The sequence below is a fragment of the Cystoisospora suis genome, assembly GCF_002600585.1.
Source record: "Cystoisospora suis strain Wien I chromosome Unknown contig_2285, whole genome shotgun sequence".
Classification (NCBI taxonomy): domain Eukaryota; phylum Apicomplexa; class Conoidasida; order Eucoccidiorida; family Sarcocystidae; genus Cystoisospora; species Cystoisospora suis.
In genome coordinates this window covers 4486-28466 of record NW_027155084.1, presented here as the reverse complement: position 1 = coordinate 28466, position 23981 = coordinate 4486, and the positions used below count along the sequence as shown (strand labels likewise).

The 23981-nt window shown below is 53.4% G+C and overlaps 4 protein-coding genes across 4 annotated transcripts in view; 3 read left to right on the top strand and 1 right to left on the bottom strand.

Moving 5' to 3' along the window:
* Positions 1–1872: 1872 nt before the first annotated feature.
* CSUI_004809 (btb poz domain-containing protein) lies at positions 1873–7154 on the top strand (the record flags this gene model as incomplete). The annotated part of the gene is made up of 7 exons (XM_068064993.1): positions 1873–2362; positions 2804–3124; positions 3565–3902; positions 4208–4425; positions 4813–4951; positions 5158–5269; positions 5452–7154. The coding sequence occupies 7 exons, from the start codon at positions 1873–1875 to the stop codon at positions 7152–7154; spliced, it is 3321 nt and encodes a 1106-aa protein (XP_067923027.1).
* Positions 5985–13241, bottom strand: CSUI_004808 (uncharacterized protein). Its single transcript, XM_068064992.1, has 6 exons — positions 12486–13241; positions 11468–11885; positions 10862–10938; positions 9853–9904; positions 6604–9109; positions 5985–6108 (listed from the first exon to the last, which is right to left on the bottom strand). Exons 1-5 carry the CDS (start codon positions 12738–12740, stop codon positions 8604–8606), a joined length of 1308 nt encoding a protein of 435 aa, XP_067923026.1. The 5' UTR covers positions 12741–13241; the 3' UTR covers positions 5985–6108; positions 6604–8603.
* Positions 13242–13424: 183 nt separating this feature from the next.
* Positions 13425–15620, top strand: CSUI_004807 (p25-alpha family). The gene is made up of 2 exons (XM_068064991.1): positions 13425–13965; positions 14652–15620. Exons 1-2 carry the CDS (start codon positions 13704–13706, stop codon positions 14873–14875), a joined length of 486 nt encoding a protein of 161 aa, XP_067923025.1. The 5' UTR covers positions 13425–13703; the 3' UTR covers positions 14876–15620.
* Positions 15621–18221: 2601 nt separating this feature from the next.
* Positions 18222–23981, top strand: part of CSUI_004806 (uncharacterized protein) — a gene marked incomplete at its 3' end in the record, with an annotated part of 10245 nt that continues 4485 nt past the window's right edge. The window contains exons 1-3 of the mRNA XM_068064990.1: positions 18222–19302; positions 20422–21703; positions 22758–23981. The exon at positions 22758–23981 is cut by the window's right edge and continues 4485 nt beyond it. The remainder of the gene's footprint in view (positions 19303–20421; positions 21704–22757) is intronic.

The following is a 23981-nucleotide window of genomic DNA, read 5'->3' as shown; positions in this document are numbered from 1 at the left end:
ACCTTTTTCCGCGCTGAAGACGATGGGAGACTCGCAACTGCCGAGTGCTGGCAGAAGGCATCTCCATTAAGACAACATCCAGGTGCCTCTCTTGCGGTAGTTCCTGGGTAGCGTCTTCGAGGCTTCGCTACCGCGCCGTGGTCCCGCTGCGTGTCGGCGACAGTCCGGGGTATCAACAGGAGGCATCGACATGAGGCGTAAGGAGTGCACGGAGGCATGGCAGCCGACGACCACAGGCCATTCCACTCAGACTCGGAAGGATAGAGGTGCTGAAGGCCCGACAAGAATGGTGTGAAGTGAGAAAAGTGCAGAGCCCGAGTTCACGGCCAGCTGACGAATGCTTTACCTCTGCCGGTTTCCGAGGAAAAAAGTTCTGTGGGCGCAACAAGAGTGGTGTGAACTGAGAAAAGTGCAGACACGAGTGTACGGCCAGCTGATGGATACTTTACCTCTTCCAGTTTTTCGGGTAATCATCTAGTCTGAGGCCCTCTACCTGGCGTGGCACACCGCGCGCGAGCTGTAGTTGCCCGCTCGTGCTTGATGTTCGGCATGGCGTTCGCTGAATCACTACTTCAGTCCTGCAAAGCACTTAGCCCTTACCCTTGGCAGCACAGGTGTCAGCATTCTTGACAACAGAAGATTTGAGCATGTTAGTCTGACAACACTTGAACCTATTTGTGATTCAGGACTGTTTCGACAGGTCACTTCACTTTTCGGCCCGAGAAAAGCGGGCAGTCGATCTTGTCTCGCGTGATTTGCGACCCGTCTGTGTTCGTGTTTTCCAATAAGCAAAAGCTTGAGTTTCGGTTTTCTGTGCCTAGACACGGTCTTAGTTTGCAATGCTCAACGTGAGACTGCTCTGCTCCCTTTGCGGAAGAGGATCGGGCCCAGCTTTCAACTCAGTCCCGCAGCGGCCAGTCTGCACGAGTCGCCAACGGAGGCGAACCTAAAGCACCCGTGCGTTCTTCCATCTCTCTGGCTTAGACAACGCCTTCTTTTAATCATTTATGTCGAGTTTTATGACTTGGAGAGCTTCTCACTGACTGCTGAGCGTGTTTCGCTAATGACCAGGGTTGTCTTGCTTCACAAAACTGGTTGATCTCAACAAGCCTCGCGCGCTCTGATGGTTAGAAGGTCCGGTCGTGTTGTCCTTTCTGGTTTTCGTGTGTCACACCCGGCCCCGGGGTCAGCAGAAGCTTGTGGTAAAGTTGGTCTTTCAGCTTCCTCAGCTCTCTCCCCGCCCCTCTTTCAGTTCAGAAAGAGTAGCGGAGTAAAACAGTTCACAGGAGCCACTGTACGCGACTTCAGTTTGCAGTGGATTTTATTCGCTGACCGCTGACCTGACCTCTCTGGTGACTGGGGCCACTATTCCAGCCTCTTTCGATGTGAGGGCACCGTGGCGGAAGGTGCGGTCGGAGATTTTTTGTACTAGAAGGTATGCGCCACACCACATCGTGTGTTGAGAGTAAACATAGTTCTTTCTTGCTGGGGACAACTGCATACTTTTTGTCCAAACTTCTCTCGTGTGCGACTCTGAGTGTCCGAGCTTCCCCCGTTGCCCCCTGGCGAGTGTTGGCTCCCGGGCGCCTGTGTCCCGTTGTAGCCGCTGACGCAGTATCACCGGGTCCCGGTGTCTGAAGTCTCCCTGGCTCGTTAGGAAAGGTATAGACGTTGTCGTTTATAAGGTAGACGCTGGGCTGCTCACTACTTGCCAAATTTCTTCAAACAAGTCCATCTTCCTGCTCTTCCTGGTTTGGCAGTCTCCTGAGCCGACAACTACTGCTACGGCCGGATGGCCTCTTGTCCGGTAGTTCCGTCAGAGCCCCGAAAAAACATTTTCTCTGACTGTGGAGTTTTCACGTCTGTTTCATAATGCGACTCCTAGCTCAAACGCAGCACACTCAGCACACCCGCTGCAGAGCGGTCGGAGGTCCTGGGTTTCGTTACCGAGCCCGGGGGATTTCCCTGAACGATACTTGCACGAATGAAACTCAACAGTACCGTCACCGAGGCGTTCAGCGGGCTGGCGCTCGCCCGTCCCGAAGAGGAGCGATAGACTCTTCTTCAGTTCGGCAACCATCCACCGACGCGGCGACCGACCCTGCACGTTCGGCTCCCGTAGCAACTTCGGATTCAAGTGCGAGTCTAGCTCAGCCTAGTGACTCGGACCCCGCGGTCCCTGGTAACGCACCCCTGTTGGAGAGTTCAACGCCCCAGGGCGGAGGCAGAGTGCCTCGCCAGCCAGTCTTCAGTCCCACGTATCGACAGTTCGACCTCTCCAGCCACGTAAACAAGCGACGAGTGCGCGCAAACTGGAAAGTGGCCCACTTCGCTGAAATCTGGACCCTTGCTAAGAACAAGTGTAAGTGGGGGAGGCTCGTTAGTGTCTCCAACTAGGGGGGTCGATGCTGCGGGGGACTTCCTCTAGCCCCCCCCCAGTGGCGGCGTTCACCCGGAGCATCCGACTGCGGTAGACACTTTTTCCGGTGTGGAGAATTCCCTTTCACTCCATTCGTAAGTAGGTGGCACCCCAGCGCGAATGCGTATCACGCCACCTAGGCAGGACCCGCAGCTACTACGGAGCCCTATTCCACATCCAGTTGCCTGTAGCCAGTCACCCACACACCGCACCTGTATCGAGCACGTCAAGCCACTTGATTGCCGCGAAGACAATGAAACACCCTCAACGACTGCCTCTCACAGCGTTCGTCTTCTCTGTGGAGGATCTGCTTCCGTAGTGTGAACGCGCATTGCAGCAGGTGCTTTCTTGTTTTCTGATCTCATTAAACAAAACCGTTCGCAGTTCTTCGGGTGCCGGACGAAGACCAGTACATCGACAGTCCGCCATTTGGCGATGACAAGGTGGGAACCTGGTTTTTGCGTCTGTACCCTTATGGAGACGTGACAAATGCGGGGTCACTTGAGCTGTACCTCATGGTAGACAGCTCTTTGTCAGAGGATCTCATTGTGCACTACAAGCTGCAAATCGTCCGGCAACAACACCAGGGAAGCGCTGCGACTTCTAACAATTTGAAGCAGAACTGCGTTATTCAGTACGAAGACAGTGACCTTTACTCCAAAAACGAGCCCGGCGTCGGTTATGGTCCTACGCATCTCTGCGACGGTGAGCAGGCTTCCGCTGCAGCCTCGTACCCTTCCAGTTTCTCTCTCCGATAACGAGGTTATCAGTGTACACTTGCACGGTTGCGGTCAAAGTCAATACTCCCCTTCTCTCAACTGAGCTAACTTCAGAAGTTGGCGTGTTTCGCGACCCACATCGATTTTTTTTTTTTTTTACACTAGGCCAATTACTTACAACGAGGAAGTTTTCTCTGTCTACACGCTACAAACCAAACAAACGATAACAGAAGTCTTACATAGTAGTAGTGACCGTGCTACTCTCACTTGTACTGGGTTGCAGATGCCAAGGCTTGGCTGCTGTTGACCCCTCGCAATAGCTTTGCTCGTCAAGCACCGGACTTGTACCGGGGCGTAGGGCGGAATACAAAGATTAGATGTTATCAACTCTACTTCCTCTTGACTGTGTTTTCTTCAAACGTTCAGTCAGTACGAAAAAGAAGGTCCTCGGTCTCACTTGGTCGGACGGCAGTCTACGCATTCGCGCCTTGATGGACTGTCCGATAACAGACACATTCCAAGGACCCAGTGCACGACAGGTGCAAAGGAGCAGCGCAGGGCGATCTGTTGTGGCCATCAGTCAGCTTGCCATGCCACCACCGGGAGGCAAGCTTGATAATGCCTCGGCATTTCAACCCCTCAACACCAAGACTCTATCTGAGGAGCTCCTCGACTTCGTCACACAACAGGAGAATGACCTTGAAATTCACTTCAGAGGCGAGAGGTTCACTGCCAACCGCCTCGTTCTTGCCTCGCGGTCTAAGGTACGCTAGGCCAAGCGCAGCGAGCTTTTGTATCGGGATGAACAGGGGATGATTGAACTGCATGACAGAGCTTACATACTTGGAATCGAAAACTGCTAAAGGACAGAGTTGCCGGATAAAGTACGCTTGCGCGGCGGACACGCGCCCACGGTACCCTGCTAGGCAAATGATCCGTGGCAGTGGACGTTGTCAAAAGGACAGCCTGATCTACTTCAGCTGCCGCAGTCCGGTCCCGGAAATTCATACGGGCCGGTGCGCTCATCGCTCCAGGAAAGTGCGTGGCTGCGGTTGTCCCTGTATCGCAGGTGTTCTGCGCCATGCTGAACGGCAGGTTTCAAGAGGGCAATGGAGGGCCCGGGGGAAGATTTGCCTTCCAGTCCTGCTCCAGGAAGATATTGCCAGCTCTCCCCGATAAGGATCTGGATGTGCCGAGCACGCCACGGGACCAGCTTGACCTTTCGGAAACTACGGGTCTTTCGGCAGCCGCACTTCGCAACTTACTCGAATATATGCACACCGACATGTAAGACATGTGCTTGTCCCTTTCTTCTCCCAGTTTTGACTCCAGCGACAACTAAACGTGGGGGAGTCTCCTTCCTCAATAGCGCGGCTGCTTTAGTTCCATGACGGTGAGGGAAGAAGGAGCCATTTTCCCTGTACGGCATCAGGTTGAGGCCTGCTTCGAAAAGGCTCTCCGTAGCCTCGCTCCTGAGACGAAGTAGCTGACTAGGCAGGCACTGTTATCTGGCACCTTCCCACCTGCTGGTGTGTAGTGCCTAACATCGAGTGTATGAAGTGCGAGCCCCTCCGTCTTCGAGTCGAAGTGTAACTTGTGTATCACCATTGAAGTTCTGACACAGATTCTCCGCTCGCAAGTTGTTGGTGTGTCGTCCGCGCGTGCGTATCTCAGGTGTCCGCTCCTGACATCCGTGACGCCGGCGGAGCCCCGCCAACAAGACGCAGATAATATAGGCGCGCAGGAGACAGACACCGACCGGGTGGAGGCACTACTAGAGCTTCTTGCCGCAGCAGATCTGTACGATGTCCAGGTGCGTTTCTATCTTCGTAGCTCGTGACTTGTGCTTTCATTCTGAGTCCGCACCTGAAACTGTCTAGGAGAGCGATGATGCCGCACAAGCCATCTCTACAACAGAGTTGGCTGTCATTATCTAACCACTCTACCCTGGCTCTGCTGGGAATGATCGACCTCGGATCATGACTGGTCGAAGTGCGTTTTCGGGTGATCCGACTGCAGAGCCTCTATGACCGATGTGTCAACGAGATCACCGGCTCCCTGTCGCGCAAGAATTTTGCCTCTGTCTTACTCTGCGCCAGCCGGATCAACTGTCGGAGACTTGTTAAAGCAAGTAAGCTGTTGCGGGCGACTTCTCACTTTCGGCGCGTTCATTTGAAGAGCGTAGTCGCTCTTGACGCACCGGCGTTGGAGACAGCTAGCGCCGCATCATTGATTTGTCAGGTACACCTGACATCAGACAGGGATGTGCTGAAGGTCACACTCAAATACTTTTTACTCGGGTGAACTTTGCAGCGCGGCAGTTTGCAAGTTCGCTCAAGGGAGGCGAGGTCGCGGGAAAGATGCTCCAGCTCTTTGAAGCCTTCTGGGAGTCGGGCACTAACATTCACGCCCTGCCAGCGACCAAACTTCTTCCAGGTAACCCGAAAGCTGGAGGCGGCTTCGAGGACTCTAGTGTAAGCTCTCCTGGGAAGACTTCAGAGCCCGGGATCCCAACGACCAGCATCTGCCTCGGCTGCACCGCAGCAGGCAGTTCCTGCTCCTCGAAGAGCGACCTCTTGCAATGTTTTACAATGGATTCCCCTTCCACGTTGGTCAAAAGGTGCGAAAGGGGAGGAGCCGAACATGCGGCCAGCGCCCTTGGTACGCATGGGACGCTGCCGGTTTCGTTGAGCACGGCTGTCACTGCGAATCAGCATACTGGCCATGCAAATGGCAATGGAATAACGAGAAGAGCGACAACGACGAGACATGCCCAAAGACTTTGTTGCACATCCGCAGACTGTCCGGGAAGCGGCACAGAGCTCCGGTGCAGTGTAAGAGATACACCCTGCGCACTGGGGAACTTTGAAGACGACCCATCCAGCACCAGCAGCGACAGCCCTCGGACGGTGAGCCCGTCTCACGCTGCCCCGAGTAAGAGGGAGCTCCTGGCTTCACCCCGCCGGAGGCCTGCGCACAAAAAGCAGCGCGTCATTGGCCCAGCGGGGCATCATTCAACTTGGGTGACGGACGAAGAGGCCTTTCCGGCGCAGCTTAGCCTGAGAACTCGCAGACGTAGCAGTGGCGTTAACGGGGGCATCCGCCGGGACCTACAGTGGCACTCTGATTCGGCTTGTCAAGCGGTTTGCTCGCCAGCTTGCAGTCCTCCGTTTTCTCCTGGAAGGCGGAAGCTTCCGGCTAACAGCGGTGCTACCGGCTATCGTCGCTGGGAAGCTGCCACTGTCACCTGTCCTAGGTCTCACTCTAACTATCAGTTACCACAAGACAGGGATTCATTGTCTCCGGCTGTCTGTCGGGGCCACTGCACTTCCACTTCCTGCGCAACCAGCAGTGCAGCAGAATGCGAGAGCCCTCTTCTGCAGAGTTACAACGCGCACTCCCAGTCCATGGGAGAAAAGGAAGAGTGTGCAAGTCGCACCATCTCCACAGGCTCACTGTCACTACCTCATATTTCCTCCTTGGACAAGGATAGCGCTTCTTCTCCCTCAATTTATCCCTGCTGCTCTTGCCGTGATGACTCCCATTCTCCGGTGCCACAAGCCCCTGCTGCCGACAACGCGGCGCTGAACCCGCAAGGTCGTTCACGTTCACTGGCTGCGACTGCAGCTTCAACTCCGTCCGAATCTGAAACGTGTCCCCAAGCGCTGAACGATGGAGCGACAGAAGAAAGGTCTTCGGTAGACACATCTGCCCGGGGCAGCTGCGCAACGACAGTCGCAGCGGCTGGCTCCAGAAGCCAGGCCTCCGGCTGCACAGTCGCAACTGACCGCCCAACAGGGACCGCCGACGAAGCACAGGGGACCGAGCGTACAGCGGGAGCTGAGCTCACCCCGTCCGGTCAAATGCCGAGTATCTCACCGGGGAGTGCACATACTGTTGCAAGTTCAGAACCTGGAACCGCGCAGCCAAAGCGGATGTCCGCAGGTCTCGAGGCTAGTCCCCCATGCGGCGGAGACAGAAGCCGCGCTCCCGAAAATTCCAAAACGTCTGAATAGAGGGCCGCCGGAAGCTGGATGAAATGCCGTTGCGGAGTTGCGGGGTGACAGGTGCATCGTCGACGGAGTGTTGATCTCGGATTCGGGGATACTCCCAGTAAGATACATCTGGTCTTCCTGCAGTTTGCCGCCTGGGCTGGTGTGCAGAGGGCAAGTCAGGTTGTGCAGGCGCTAGTTTGTCAGTTCAGCCTTCTGTGAACAGCGGTCAATTCCGAACCACCAGCCGAGGTGGCGGGAGGCCGAATGCCGGCACTGCATGCCCACTCTCCCGAAAGGAAAGACAGGCGCGTAGGTCTGACTTCAGTTCCGCCGGACCTTCCATGTACAGAGCAAGGTGCACCCGGACACTCGAGCTCCGTGTTCCCAACTCAGTACTCTTTGGAGAAGCTGCGGACGCCCGGGAGACCGTGCTAGCCCCGACAACACAGCAAGCGATCTCCTGGCCAACGTTTGTTCTCACCCAAAGTTCCGGTTACCGTCACCGGCACGTTTCTGCCTTCCCCTGTTGCAGGCTTGCTTGTTACACGAACTACACCGTTCATAACATGTCCTACAGAGCGTTGGTACTGTCCATCGCTTGAGAGGCAGAGAGCTGCTATGCCGGAGCAGTCACTCAACATCTCCCCGAGCGAATTACAAACACCACTATTCCGCCACAATTGCAAGTTAACTTCTGTTCAACACCCCCGCAACCCCACGCTGTGTACACACTCTTTAAAGGTCGGCGTTACGCGTTCCCGAATGCTGTCCTGAACGCTTTTCATGAAGTCGCCCTCGCAGACGCAGCAAAGCAGAGCAATGTGACAGGCGAGCACAACCTCTTCGGGGTATGGCACGTTGCTTACATCAAAGGGGAATGTGCGAAACTGCTAAGCTCATGCCAGACCTACCCTGCTCGGGTGTACACCAGCACAAAAAATAGGAGATAACTGGGCATTTCGCGCTGTTCACACACTTCAAGTCTGCTGAAGACCTTTCGGCTTACCCCATGGACCTGACAAAAAACTAGAAAAGTCCGTGTTAACAATCGAGCGCCACCGAGTCACCACTGGCCGTACGTCGAGTCGGACACGGCTACTGTAAGCCGGGAGTTAACCCGCGAAGGAGAGAGTCACGTTCCGAGACTGATTCCAGACTGGCTCGTCTCGCCGGTGTGTCCGAACGACGGGTGGAAACCCACGCGCATTCAAATCCTTCACTTACTCCCGCCTCCACTCCGGATCACACGGACACGCCTGCAACGTGCTCACAAACTATCTCCACCACCGGTGCCCTGTACAAGCTAGCACTACAATGTTCTGTAGCAGTCTTCTACTTGCGGCTTCCGAGACAGAAAACGTCCACGCAAAACGATTCTTGAAGACAGCTTCACGCGAGCAGGTTCCCATGCGTGCAGAACACGAGGACACCCCCTTACATCAGAAACCCCAGTGCTCTCGGCACAGCTGACTATGCTGTGCTCATGCTGAGCCGACCGCTGAAGAAACCAGCGTAGTACCACGACAAAAGAAGCTCCAGAAAGGCCTCCTGCACGGCAGGAGGTGCGGTTCGCAGGAAGTCGGCTGTAACGGACGCGATTCTCGTCCCTGCAGTTTCATCCAGGCACGCCATCTGCGCGCGGGCTCGCACACCGGGGGAACCTTTGTCTGGCATGCCAACTTCATTGAAAGCCGTACAGTGTGATAAGAGGCGGGTCACCTCATCATCCGAACACGGGAGATCACCTGCGACCGGGACTCTGGGCGGAGCTAAAAGGCTCATGATGTCTTCCACTGGCGAGGTAGAAGCCAGGCAGCCAAATCCCTTCTTGACGTGCCGTTTTTCGAAACGTGGCCACTCGGTACCAATACACTGTGAACCACGCCGCTCGTCCGAGTCGCGCGACGTACCCGAAAAATCCTCTCGTTTTTTAGCTCGGGGTACTGCCGGAGATCCCGCACCTGAACTAGGTCCGTCTGCAAGATCAGTTTAAGCGCAAGAGAAGGAAGGATGCGGATCGACACGAAGGAGCAACGGTGTGCAACGGACGGAACCAAGATAAAGCATCACAGCAACCCCCTGAGACCACAAGTTTCGAAGCGAAGTGCCGTCGGTTTCAGAGCGAAGTCCGATCCATGCTTGAAGAATGACCACGAGTCAGAGGTTTGGGCTTGCGGATACCTAGATCATGATGACGGAAGAAAAAAGCATGCACAGACAACTGCCCGTCAACGGATTTCCGCTGCACATCAACTTGAGGTTGCGGTGCACCTTATCTCTAAACATGCGCCCGCGACGGGCCTCATCGTCCGTCTGTCCAACCTCGAAGCCGGCCGGCACCTGTTGGTAAACTTCACTCCACAGGCGAGCCCAGTTATGTGTTTTTGGTCCTGAGTACTCCTGTAGTCAAGCCCGGCCCCAACTTATTAGAAGCGGCAGGGGCCCTGGTGTAGCCCGCATCGCGGTGTTCACATGAAGAATCAACGCTATAACGCTGGCTCCCGGCCTGGCGGACGAGAAAATCCGTATTCGTTCAGTGCTCGGGACTTATTTCGACACGGAGGACGCTAGAGAACAAGGTTCGGCAAACCCGGTCTGGATACACCGCTTGTTATGTACTTCGGGAGAAATGGTCTTCTATGAGACACACACTAGCACTTCGTGCTGGTGGGGCCGTAACTTCGAAGCAAGCTCAGGCCAAATAGGATTACGTCCCTACCCGTTCTACTAGTGTTCACTGCCGACTGTCCTTGTTTAGCCCGGCGTCCGACCTGAAAGCACGAGCAAAGGCGACCGCAAACTGAACTGTAAAGAATGTCAAGCCGCAGTGCCGCGAGCGCACTCTGAAACCATAGCACCGCCTAAGCGCCTTCGGCCTCAAATCAACGGCGGCCAGTTCGCAGTGGCGTAAAGCCAAACAACTGCCCGTGCCCGCAATCACTCTTGTGTCCCAGAGAATACTGTGTATGCGGTTCACTGCCAGGGAGACTACCGCACGACCCGACGGTCGATCCACTGTCGGTACAAACCTTACAACAGCTCGAGACCCGTCCTGCCATCATGGGAAGGGATAGTCAAAACCGCCTGCCCCAGGGCATTTTGTCGTGCTGCTTCTAGTGCAAGTCCCGTAGCTGCACGCAGTCACAGTGTGCAAGTGACTGTACAGCGTGATACACAGCACGCTCTGACTAGGACCAGAAGCTGCGAGTGTCCTATCCACCCCTTGCCGCTGACTAACCATATAGAAGTAAGTGCATGAGCGCGAACCACAGCTCAGGAACAATGGTCCTCCCATACCCCCAGACAATATCTGTCCCTCAGCAACACAGTGACTTCCGGCAAATGGATTTCGTAGAAATGAGAACGTGTGTACAAACACATATTTTGCGAGGCTGGAAAAACTCCCGGAGTCGGTACACCGCAGGACGGGTGTTAGGCCCGTGTATTCGAATTACTGGCTGCGAGAACTTTTCTAGCGTGTTCTCGACGTAAGTGCAGTTCTGCAGCCTGCGGCGGCCTCGACTTCCCGGATGTGCACTATGCCTGAGAATACTTAGGTAATCTGAACAGACGAGACTAGCAGCGTATCCGGTGTCGGCTTTGAATGGCTATAACTTCGACAGAGCGGTGTCGATACAGGTAGGAGAACTCCTTAGACAAACGGCGCATCGTCCGCACACGGCGTGCCTCCCAATTGTTGGCTAGCAGGAAGACAGAAACAGTAGTACCTCTTCTGCGTTTTTACTTCGCTTCCCTCCGGGTAGCGTCTTTAAGATGTCCTCTATCGCGTCGAAATCCGGAACTCCTGCAATGCCGTGATGGGCAAAAGACACAGAAGGGAGAGTCCGGGCAGTGCACCAGGAGAAGCCCACAGAACGCGCCAGTCCCTAGCCACTCACTTAAGCGCATACTCACGCACAGGCCGTGAGAAACAAAATGCAGTCGAAGCGAACTCCAGGTGAACATGCGGTGAATAGACCTCGAAGGTTGAATCAACGCCCACCTTTGGTCGCGTGATGTAGGACAACAGCGTGCAAGAGTCACGTCAAAACACTCAGAATCTCAATCCGCCGGCCAAAGAATCTTTACACGCCGCATTAACGTATACACGCGAGCAGGCACCTCAAGGGCAAGGTCGTCAGGGGCGATCTACTTTAGCGAGGAGCACAACCCGAAGACGGAGCACCAGCCCGTCCCCTATCCGCGTACACCTTCCGTTAACATTTCACTCCGAAGCACCAGGAGATCAAAGCTCAACCGTTCAACCGGAATCGAGTGTCCCAAAAGAAAAGAGAACTAGGTATGCAGTACAAATCAAGAGTCCCGACACCTACCTTCACGCTCAAGCTGGCTCGGAGGTACCCTTTCGTCGCGTTGTTCATGCGCACTTGAGCCTTCGGTGATTGTCTCCTGCGATTTTGAGATTTGGTGTTGTGGTTTGTGTCTTGGAGCTTCGCATTCTCCTCCGCTGTGCTGAATGCTCATCCCTCTGGATTCTGCTGAACTACTGCTCTTGTCATCCGCACCCGGCTCCCTCCTTTCTCTCACTGACTGGCATGGTTCGCTCTGCCTGCCTTCTGTTAGCTCCGTGGTGTTCTCCCTAACCGAGGCATTCCTGGAAGCTAAGTCCGATCCAGACACCTCTTTAGCCACTGGAGCCTCTGCTGGTCCGATTGACGGCAGCGAAGCCTGCTGCTGTCGGGGAAATTTCTTTGCACCATCATTTGCCATTACTGACTCTGTCGTGACGGTCTGAGAAAGAGTACAGAATCTAGTTACTGAGGCAGTAATGTCTCTTGCATTGACACTGCGGACAAATTTGCTTCCCACGTGAACCAGCGAGTAACGCGCTGTTCTGCAGACCAATCCGGAGAGACGTCCGATACAGTGGACGCCCTTTCCGAGCAGCGGGCTCACAAAAAAGTGAATGCCTTGGAAAAAGCGTCTACACATACACTTCCGAGGTCATCCCTCTGCAGAGGCAAGGCGCCATCACGCAGTCCGGTGTCATGGCTGGCTCTCCATGGTAGATAAGAGACGTAGGCAGCATATGTGCCCGCTCGGCACGGCACCAACCATCACAAAAAACGAGAAATCTCCGGATACCGAACTTCGGAAACGGGAAGCCGCCCTTGCTGGATCACAAGCGAACCCCGGTACAGGAGAAAGACTGGAGCCATATCAAATCATTTTCTGGTGTTCAGAAGCAGAACGGATGTACAGTTGGAAGGTTGGGCTAGTGAAAATCCGCAAAGGACGAACCTCAACGGACGGTGAGCAGACCATACACCGGTATGGTTACGGTGCAAAGCATTCAAACTAACGGTACCCAAGCAGAGTAATTCCACCTACTTGGTGAGTCTGAAGAAACTTCCAGAAGTGCTCAACGAGGGCATTTGACCTCTCAGGATCGGTGACGACTGTCTGCACGCACCACATGGCCTGGCCTGTCGTCACCCGGTCGTCATCCGACGAGGATCCATCGTTCTCGTCAGTGTCCCTCTCTATTTCCCCAGCACAGAAGCTCGTATCCTCTACCTCCGCCATCCTACGTCTGGACGACCAACTGCTCTCTACGGTCGTCGGGTCACTTCTTGAGATGCGCATGCAATGCAACGCGGGTATACACTTGCGCTGAAGGCCAGAGAGTGGAACGTGGATGTCCTTGGTCCTTGAGAGACTTGAGGAACTTCAGCTTGGAGGAGTACACACCGCTATCTGCTGGATGGGAAGTGAAAGGAAGCCAGAGACACAGGAAGCGAGAACTCTTCGGAGTGAACCTCTTGCGTTCTAAGCATGCGTGAGAAGCTCACAACGTGCACAGCGCCACCGTGGAACTTGAGAAAGAGGAAGAAGATGAAGATCCTTACACAAAACACGAATAGCAGGTGATTCCCCTATCACCTTGCTACTTCATTTTTGTGGAATACAAAAAGAAAGAACACTTCCTTCTGTTCTTTCCCTATTCTCATGGTCTTATCAAAAAGGCTTCTCAGGAAAATAGGTAATGGTCCTGGTTCATCGAACTCAAGTGGCCCACAGCAACAGGTAATTGCTACGTGGATCAGGTGTACGACTCTGTGCAACATTGCCAGCGGCAAGAGCAGGAGGGTGGCTTCGGCATCAGCACACAGAGAACACTTCTGGACATGCAGGAATAGAGACGTCCGAACTCGGAATATACGCCGTTAAGGGCTGGACCGGCTGCAGTTCCCCTGCATCGCGAGCGCAGCCCCTTCCAGGCACGAAAGCCCCAAGGCGCGAGTTCCATAACCCTCCAGTGCGCTAGGTAGGTTCTTGGCCACAAATTTTTGACGTCGCTTTTTTCTTCCGTTCTGCACAACTGCTAATTGTACGGCTCTACTCCTCCTGTCTAGTATCAGTCTTTCTTTTTTGTTAGTGACTGCCTCGGCGCTCCAGACGGGCAGCCGGGTCGACTTTCTCCTGTCAAAAAGAACCAGCAAGCTGCACGAGTAGCTACTTCTTTTTGTTATGCTTTCAAGCAGGGCTTTTACAGTTCTGTAAGTGTCGAAAGCTTACCTGTGTGTTGTTGTAGCATTTGCGGCAACAATGGCGACCACTAAGATCGCTTTTCAAGCCTACACCAAGGGCACTGGCGAAATGGACGGGCGCACGTTCGTCAAGATCTTGAAGGACACGAAAGTGCTCGACAGCAAAGTAATGACAGCTGTAGATGCGGATCTCATTTTCGCGAAAGTCAAGCCGAAGAACTCCAAGAAAATAGGATTCTCAGAGTTCGAGGCCGCTCTGAAGCACGTCGCCGAAAAGAAGAAGATATCTTTGGAAGAGCTTAGCAAGCAAATTGCCGTTGGTATGGGACTCCACCTTGCGTGTTACGGCCCGAGAACTGTTCACACTAGCCGATCATTACTGCATCTGTTTAGCTCCCGTGTGCAGGGTGGGCTCGCAGCACGCGTTTTTCCCAGCTTCCGAGGTGATGTTCTGCGGTTTGACCTCTCTTCGGCCTTATGAACTTGCTGGGTCAGCGGGTAATGAATGTTGCTACATCACTTTCGGTTGGCGGTGAGGCGGTAGGGTAGCGTGTAGCCGATGCAAAGCTGCGCTACACCCGACGGCATCGGAGTCGTGTCCGTCAGTTGCGTCATGCAAGCAGGAAGGCACGCGCTGGTACAAGTATGAATGAGACGAGAACTTCGGTAGCTGCCTTGAGTCGTGAAGCACTCCCTCCGACTGCATTCGGTTGATCCGAGCTGCTTCACATGCTATCTGTGGCATGAAAGGCTCTTCATTTGTGGTTTACGCGTTCTGTTTCCTGGAAGGAAGCATGTCTTAGTACTGACGCTAGAGCGTCGGAGCAGGAGGTGTTCTTGGTGGTGATACATGGTTTGAAACGATGCAGAAACACTGGTCTGATGCCGTATCGATGCTTTTCCGTTGTGCTGGCCCTGACAGTGATATCCTGAACCTCGTGTGTGTTGTACACACGCACGAGTGCGTCTTCGTTAACCATCAGCGTCTGTGCGTGTGTGTGTTCAGAGGGTGAAGAGGGGCCGATTTTGTACGGAACGAAGCCTGACGAGGTGCGCTTCCACGATGACAAGAGTACCTACACAGGAGTACACAAAATGGGGGGTCCAACGACAGTGGATGAAGGCAGGGTGCAGTTTAACGACCTGTCGAACTTCTGTGATCGCAGCGACTATGATATCCGAGGAGTGAAGAAGGGAATCATGGAGCAGAAAACGGGTGAAAGCAAGTAATTGAAAGGTAGTTTGTAAACCTCCGCAGTCTCATGCTATGGCGGTCTCCTCCTCACGGGCAGCGTGATGCTACCTGCAGAGGAGTGTGAGCTGCGGTGGTTCTGCGGTTGGGGCTGTAAGGCGAGTCTCTCCCGCACACCTGTGTAAGTTCAGTATGGTTGGAAGCAAGAACCGTGTATGCAGATAGAGAGTCAAGGAGGTGATGAGGACGCGTCTGTCGGCACAAACTTTCGGTAGCCGGAGGAGGCACGCGGGCCAAAGCGGATCTTGAGCACGGCGATATGAGGTTCAACGGGTAGTCTCTTTCTCAAGAGACACTGCACAGGTTTGGATGCCTACGACGGGGACGCCTGCAGATAACAAGCAGACAGCCCGGCTATCTCTTCCGTTCCAGGAACGGTGGGACGACGCAGTCGGTGTCACGAAGGCAGTTGTTGGGGAAGGCAGCGGTGTGAATGTTTTTGTGGTTATCTAATGCGAATGCGTGGTGCCCTGCTTCCAAGTGTACGTAGACGTTGCATTCTCGGTGGGCCGCGGGGATACTCTTCGATTAAGTGAGTATTGCGTGCTTGTAGCGTGTCTGGAACGCGGGGGACTAAATGACGGATTGCCAGCGCGTTTTAGGGGTGCTAGGGTACCATATGCAGGGATAAAACGCGCCTTCCGTACCTTGTAGTCTGTTGAATTGTTCGATGCAGACCGCCGGGGACATCAAGCAGTTACCCAGGGATGAACGACTCGTTGGTTGAGCCCTGACCAGCAGCTTGTTCGAGGTTTCTCTCCTCTGATTAAGTCGTGGGGAACTGTTCTCCGTATGATACGGAGTACGCGGGTTAGACTGTCCTGACTCATGCGGATCGTCCCGCTAAGCGTAGAAACTACTTGAAGGTACCAGCCGGCCCTGCGGTCGCGTCGTTTCTCTCCCGTCTGCAGCCACAGTGTCGACTTCGTCAGAAAAGGCCCCTGTCTCCCGCGTTGTGTAGCACTATGATACCTGCCGCGACTGTGTACCAGACCGGCGTTGGTTCATGCCGGGAGTGGGACTGAGTTCGTGTGCGAGAGCCAGGGTGTTTCGGCAAGACAGCAGCATTGAGCTCTCTCAGTGTTCCTGGAGAGCACGTCCGGTGTAGAATGTCGGCCGGGAAAGCGGCGCTTTTCCCAACTGCTGGCGAAGCGGAAAACTGGCACGCGGGCTCGGGATCGGGTTCGGCGTCCAACAGGGACAAGTCCTCCAGGCGAACCCTTATAGCAAACCGAAGTTGAGCACGTGACAGATCTAGGGTGAAGAGGGGAGCTTCCAGCACGTCACCCATCTAGCTTCTGGTGACGATGCACATATCTTGCCGTAACTTCGCAGTGACTGACCGGGGGTTGCCACGAGCAAGCAAGGCAGGTGTAGCGGAAGAAGGCACAAGCACGGCCTGTAGCCGGTGGCATAGGGCTGACGTTTTCGCATGTTCTATATGCACCAGCACCCAATTTCGCAACGTAGCTCATAATATCTTGCTGGCACAAGCCCCGGTGCGCCCCCACTGGAAGAATCTGTCTCTCGAGCATTCCGGGATACTGTGAGCGCCTGCAACTCTGACGTGGACCTGATCTATTCTCGACTGTTGCCAGCCAGGCTGACGGAGCATGGCGTCTCCGTATTAAAAACGGTAAACTGCACATCTGATTATGACTCCAGGATGGCGCGTGGCTGACAGATCACTCCACTAGCCTTAACAGGGTCACGCACACAGCGTGGCGGTTCTCCCGTTTCATCTCCCCGTCGGACATTCTGACTGGACAGATACTCAGCGCTAGTCTTCAGTGGTGTGTCTAGTACTGTACGCGTCAAGTTGCAATCTTCTCCGGAACCACAGGCCCTTTGTACCTGAGTTGTTGAAGGCTGCTCTCCGTGAATGGTGAAAGCCCAGACACTTGGCACTCGGTGATCAACTGGGAGATCCGTGTAGTGTTTGCCACGTGATAGGAACTTGTGAACCATTTCGCAGGGGACTAGGGTCGAGACGTACGAAACCCGGGGGTACAAGCAGGCTCTGGAAACACGTGACTGCTGACTAGAGCTGTACCTGCTATGCTGCTTGGAGATTCCGGTGTCTTCAGAATGTTGAAGGCTTCAGGCACATCTAGACATGAAGTCTTCCTTCGATCTGACCTCAGTGTGTTGATAGCCAGATGACCAGCCAGCGCTGCGGCTGTGTTACATCCGCCCCCCAGGAGTGACTGTCTCTTAATCGCCGAAGCCACATCTGAACCCGGTGTTATCCTCTAGGACCGCCGGCTTCTCGTTTGCAGATCCTTGTTGCTCGTTGCGCGTGCTCATGCTCGCTGCACGCCGTTGTAAGACTCTTCCGTCACATTCTGTCATCTGTTACACTTCCATCACATTCCACACGCGAACGCCTTCAACCAAGAGAGAATCACGCGACAGTTGGGTACGCTGGTAGTTCAGAGGGGTGGTGCCGGTGTTACCTGCTCTGTGTCCCTGCCTGTGAACCGCCCGTGTAGAGTCCAGATGTGCTGGTCGGATGTGAGCTGTAAGCGGCTCTGCTGACCTACACTTGTTAGCCCCTGTAGCATTCAGCCCGCCTCCCGTGCCTGTGCGCGTCCGTACAGCCTGCGTCCTGTGAGAATTGTCAAAAATCCTGTGAGCTTTGTAAGCAACTCCAGCACACCGCGCAAGGCGAGCGTGCATGGCCGAGACAAGAAAAAAACTAGGCCGCACAGTCGCAAGCTAGTCTAGAAGTTGGACTGCATGTGGCTAAGTGGACTGGAGAGAGAGAATTGTTCCTAGGACGGGAAGTACCAGGTGAGAGACTTGCCGAACTTGACCACAGAACGCGGTAGCTGGCAGGAGCAGTGTGGGAGGCTGTGTACGGGGCACGCGTGGAACCGCTGCGCCTGATACCTGAGGTGAAGTGTGTGAAGAGTTCTGAGACCTTCAGGTGCTTCTCCTGGAAGTACCATAAAGTTGTGCAAGCTTATGATGCATCTTGGTACCAGGAATTGTATTTGCCCACGTTCCGAGGCTGAACTGTGCTGCAGCCTTTGTGTGCTGGTACTAACATCTCGATAATTGCGCTTATACACGCACCGTGGCTCGTGTCCGTGTAGAGCTGTGTAAACGAAGCAGAGTAAATGCAATAGAGTGACGATAGCACTTCATTTACATTAAAAACCATTTGTCTGGAGACGGGTCGCTTTAGCATCGGGGACGGGTGGGTGCGCGGTGGTGGTGATCCCTTTCCAACACGGCATCGTCAGCCTCCTGCGGAGTAGTTCGTCTGCAGGTACGTCTGGTCTGCTGCCCCTGCTTTGGAGGGGATGCCGCCCATGAGAAATGGGAACAGATTACATGTGTAGTTTGGCTTGGGCGCCAAGGGTAATCGATGAAAATGCTCAACTCGCCTGCGGCAACAAGGTAATCTAGGCGGGACCTCCACTAAAAGTCTCAACTCTGTGCAGCTTCTAGTTCGTCAGTACCTCGTCTTTTCTCTTTCCGTAGCCCAGCTGCGTCACTGGACGGAGCGCATGGCCCGGGTTTCCTCTCGTTGCGCGGACATCTCTTTGCTGCCCCTCAACGCGAAATAACAGCCTTTCCCCAGAGTTGTTTCGCATATCAAACGTGTTTCAGCCTAGAGTTGTTAGCGTTTCCGCTTCTAAGAACGTGGTCGCCTCTTCCGGATCTTCATCAGTTGCCTTTTTTCCCTGCCCTTGGTTTTTCAGCGTCACGGGCAAAGTCCGACAAGATCACTTGCTCGTCTCCTAGGAATAAGCTTGGATCGGACGTTGGCCCCCTTTCGTCTACTCCCCACTCTTCTTTCCTTTCCCTAGTTTTTCAGCACTGCATTTTTTCGTATTGTACTCTTTCCTTTCCGTGATATTATCCCACAGCCCGATGGTCCGTCTTTTCTCCTCCCCCCAATCGGAGCAACTCCGCGAATACCTTTCGGCGCATTGGCTGCTGGCTATAGATCTCAAAGGCCAAAGATCTCTGTTCTTCTGGGACCTGTGCGGCGGAGCTTGACACCGGTTTTTTTTGGTTTCACTTAGAGGCTCCGCGTCACATTGTGCTGGGGCGCAAACTTTAGGGCTTTCTCGAGGACCTCTGGGTTATTACCTCACCACGTTTCTGTCTTTCCAGTATCTCAAAGGAAGCGTCGCACTCGTGCGCCTCCTCTACGTCCTTTCGGAACTCGTGCATCAGACTGTTGAGGGCACCCTCCTTTTGTGCACGATCGTTTTTCTTTCCCAGATGTGAGGCAGCAGGTCAGCCGCAGTTGGCCCGCCGTGTTCATATCATTTTGGCCCTTTTCGAGTTAGTAGTTTGTCGACGTTCTTTTTCCTTTTTCTCCAAGAAACAAGTGACTTGCGCCTTCTTTTTCTCCACGAGGAGCTTTGGATCTTCTGAGTTGGAAACGGTGAGTGATTGGGGGGTTTTGTCTCGAGTTCGTGGCTCACCAATCTCGGTCCGCCAGCCCTCTATCTGGCGGTCTTTTTTGCTCACCTGCACAGTGCACGGTGCGCACAAAGCCAGCGCGGCTGTTTGGGCAGAAGGGTTTAGAACAGGTCGGGGCCGGAGGTCTCAGCCGGTAGCGATCTATCGCTGCATTGGCATCCGGTCCCCGTCCCATCCTTCCTTTGTTCGGGCTTTTGCCGCCGGGCGGGGGCCGGGGGATGCGCGGATATTGCAGCTAGCGAAATAGAGGCTTCCGATGTCGTGCCACCTTAAATGCACCTCGGTAGCGGGGGATTTTTCTCTTCAAGGGCTCAGTTCTGTTTATTTGGGCGAAAAGAAGCTGCATCTTGCTGAGAGCCATAAGCTGTCCAAATATCCTAACCTGCTCCTGTATAGGGAAAGCGCGGTTGTGACTCGTCACTCCGGGTACCCGAAACGGAAGCGTGCCGTCCGTGTGTGCGGCTTTTCTGTTATTTCTGATTCTATTTTTTCGTGTGAAGTTCTTCTACCATAGGATTCAGAAGGTGTACCATCACAGCGTCTTTGTCGCTCACTTGAAGCCGTTAGAACGAAGAGTGGCAGGATAGTGCTCGGGCTGGGGATGGCTAGCTTCCCCTAGCTACTCAGGCTCGAGAGTAGTTTAGTGTGTGCACGCGATACGTATCGCCAAGGGTCCTGCGTTATTTCCGTCTCATGGTCTGTACCAGAAAGAATTAATTGCTCGTGATTCTCTGCTTCTATGTTCTCTTGTCCGTGAAGCTTTTCCAAACCCTGTGTAGAGTGTCACCGTGTTTATGTATCGTACCGGCCTCGTCGCGATTTAGCACAATCCGCACGGCTAGGAGCTAACCACCCGTGGGTAGATACTCTCCCGTTGCCGTGTGCGGAGTCCTTCATATAGTTTGGAAAGATTCGAGCTGACTGGTGTGGTGTATGTAGATGCCAGGATCAGATCGAAGAAGCCTTTCACAAGGACCCCTTGTTTGGTCTGCTCATTGGTGAGAGCGGCAAGAAAAGAAATTACCATACGAACAGGACCCCGGTTTCTTCTTTCTTTTGTCACCTCCTCCTCGCTCAACAGACAGTCTCCTTCTCAAACGACGGGAAAGTGAATGACACGCACATGAAACCAAGCAACTGAAGGATCGAGGAGGGCTCATGAACGCCACAAACAGGGTAGTTGGACCGTAGGGTGTTCAAGAAGCTCATTTCGCGAGTCCGTTCTTTCGATGGTGTATCCTTGGTATCATCTATTACTTCTTTCTTCTTCTTAGAGATATAGGTGCACGCTGGCTTTCTGTCCGCGTGATCGATGAGGGGCCTAGAACTCTCACGCTCAGGAGGAGACTTTTTCACGCTGGGAGCTGGTACCATGCTTGGTAAACAGCAACTCTAAGTGATCTCTCTGTTCCTATTTTTCCGTTTATGGTGTCTATTCCATCTAGATGTTCACACTGATGACTTTTCTCTTTTGAAATCCGAACGATTCGTATGTTTTCATCTCTATTGTATATTGTAAAAGGGACATGTGAAGAGAAGTCAGCTGGTGGGTGTCTGTACATGTACCAGGCTCTTTTCCGTGTCTGCTTGTACAAATCTCCCGTCTTTTTTTTCTTTTCACAGCCACTCATTTACCTTTTGACCTTCGTTGCTGCCGTCCTTCTCAGTATTAAGGAGAATAAATAGCCATGCTACTCTTTCTACGTACTTCCGATTAGCAGTCTTTCTTATAAAGGAGAACGTGGCTATGTATTTTAAGGAGTGGCAAGGATAACGCTTATCAAGAAAGGTTGGGTGCCGTATTCTTCATTCGTTCTAGGTGAAGAGACTTTTTTTCCCTCATCTCTATTCTTTACATGTTGTGATATCTCCTGCTTATCTTTTGAAGAGCAAAGGCCCGTTCTCGAACTTCTCTACGACTTGTCGCTGTATGTACGGTGTACATGCACAGCGTAGTCCAAAAATACGTACACGTCTTCGGAGTAGATGACTGGTTCTAAGTAAGGAGGGTGATTTCCAGGGAAGGAGAATCTTTTTGTGAATTCTTCTTTTGAGAATGACCCAGTTGTGTTTCATCTTCCGTAGAACGAACAGACCATTCTGAAGAGAGTTCAGAAGAACGAGACAACCAAACAAGGTCGATTCTTTGATCTGATGGCGCCTCCCCCGCCTCCTCCTCCTGCGGTGGAACCAGGCGCGCATATTCGAAATCCATCTGAAGGCCCTCAAGGCGGAAGCTCGTCAGCAGCAGCAGCACCCTTACACCATCATCAACACCATCATAACAATACCCGAGGCGGCGGAGGAAGTAGGCAACAACAGCACGGTTCCGGAGGCGGATCAGGAAAGAATAGTCACTCAAGGTATGTATGGATTGAGACATGCGTGCTGCACTCATGTTTGAAGATCAACGAGCTCTCTACCATATACTTGTAACACGGTCTCTTCCATCTCACTTGTGTCCCTCCGTCCCGACGTGTGTGCTTCTTCATGTGTGTAATGTTTACAGAAGAGTTGTATATATGTGTATGTCCGCCTAGCTGCCTTTGATTGCATAGGTTCTAGGTGACTGACTTTATAAATGAGATGTTGGTTGGCGTGAACTCCTTGTATATCTATCCGTTTCACTTTACCTCTCGCGCGTCGTGAAAGTGTCTAGATGGGGTGAGTGACTGTGTCTCGCAGGAGATTTGGATCCCCTTCTTTTTGGCTTGCTTAGGAATACAACGCTTAGAACCTGGTCGCTTTCTCGTGTAAAAAGTAGACAGTTCACATGCGTTTTGTTGCATTGTCTGGATGTTTCAAGGGGGGTGCACTCCGAGGATTCATATGACAACACGTCGATTCAGAAGTAGTACAGGTTGTGGATGACGACGTCAAGCAGCACCGTCAATCAACATTATGACCCACTCAATCACCGAGAAGGGGAGCAATAGAATCATAACAGTTGATTAGGATCTGTGTGTCGTGCTCCCACCAAGAAGTTATCTGTACATTGATACGTATATGTCAGTGATGGTTGTTGAGGTTTTTTGTGGTGATGACTTCAGAAGAGTAGGGACAACCCCTTGCATGAGGAGATTCTGCAATTCGCTGCCGGGCTAGTAGCTGGATGAGTGTATGTTGTGTTTCGAGTTGATGTGGGGGAGGTGTCTCAAGGTTGTTGAGTGGGGAAGGCATTGACGGCGTTGACGTGAGGGTTCTCTAACCAATGAGCGGTGTGTGTGTGTGTGTGGGTACAGTACACAGTAGATGAATTTTGGAGCTATTTGAGTAGTTTGATATCTCTTCGGTTGGGTGTTCTTGCGATATCATTTGTCCAAATTATATTAGAGCTAGATGATTCAACCATCATCGTACTACGATTTTCATCTGCTCTTCTTTGGTAATGTTGAATTGTCTCGCGTTTTTGTACAGGAACGCTGGAGGAACCAATGGAGACTTGGGGACATATCCTCCCTCTCCATCTCCTCATTTTGCGGCTGGGGATGCGGTAAATGCGGGGCCACAGAATCAGAGCTTTTTTTCAAATCCTAGATCGGCAAGTGCGCGTGGAGGTGGGGGTGGTGGCGGTGGTGGAGGTTCAGTCACCAACAGCAATCCCGTGTCGCACTATTCTGGGGGAGGAGGCTCAGGTTCGACAAGACAAAATAACAACAATAGTAACAAACTGAGCTCCCCTGTCTTCAGAGAGGCCCCATCGGGACGGATGATGATGATGTCGGGAAGTCATAGCGGAGGATCGATGAATTCTCGAGGAGCAAGAGGGGGTGGTGACGGTGGGAGTCCATCGTCTTCTTGTCAAGGTGTGAATGGGGGACAGGGAAAGAATACGGGAGGAGGGAGGTCATCGACGCCACTAAATCATCACAACAACGGCAATAGTCATAATAATGGTAGTGGCACGCGTCACGGGACCTCTGGGGTCATCGGCAATACTTCTGTTGATCATCATCCTCATCACAGTGGTGGTGGGGGTGGTGGAGCAGCAGTAGGACCAGGTGGAGGAGATTCAGGAGCCGGTCTGTCCTCCCGTAGTAATAGAGGAAGTGCTGCAGCAGCTGCTGCTGCGGGGACAGGTGCTAGTAGTGTTTGTGGTGGTGGTGGTGGACACATGATGATGGGTACGAGTAACGGAGGCTCAGGAGGAACAGGAGGAGGTATAGACAGTTCTCTGTCTGGTGGTAGTGGTGAGATCGTGGCTGNNAAATAACAGTAGTGGTGTTCTTGGGTCCGGCATAGGAAAGAATACGGCGATGGGAGGGGGAGATGCCAGTCATCGGGCTCGAGGAGGAGGTGGAGCCCTCCCACCACCGAACCAAGGAGTTGGTTTGAAAGGAGTAGTAGGAGGTGGAGGGGGGAGCGATGAATCCGGGGGTAGTTTGATAGGAGTACATCAACGAGGTCTTCTTCATCCAAGGGTAGGCGGGGGTGGACAAGGTGCAGGAGGAGGAGGAGGTGGAAGCGGAGGTGGTGGGGCTATGACATCACCACCGCCACCTCCATCAGGAGAATCGAGTGTGCCTTCGAGTTCTAAGAGCAGCAACAGTAGCGGGGATATACTTCTCCCTCCTACGACTTCAAATACAACCCCCCCGCCAGCTGCTTTCACACCTGGAAATCATGATAGTGTAGGCGGAG

Coding starts and splice junctions, on each gene's coding strand:
- CSUI_004808 (XM_068064992.1), bottom strand. CDS start 12,740: ATGCGCATCTCAAGAAGTGACCCGACGACCGTAGAGAGCAGTTGGTCG. Junction 9,905..10,861: donor GAAGTAAAAACGCAGAAGAG/GTACTACTGTTT, acceptor TCGTGCTTTCAG/GTCGGACGCCGGGCTAAACA. Junction 9,110..9,852: donor AGTGAACACTAGTAGAACGG/GTAGGGACGTAA, acceptor CTGATCTTGCAG/ACGGACCTAGTTCAGGTGCG.
- CSUI_004807 (XM_068064991.1), top strand. CDS start 13,704: ATGGCGACCACTAAGATCGCTTTTCAAGCCTACACCAAGGGCACTGGC. Junction 13,966..14,651: donor TAGCAAGCAAATTGCCGTTG/GTATGGGACTCC, acceptor GTGTGTGTTCAG/AGGGTGAAGAGGGGCCGATT.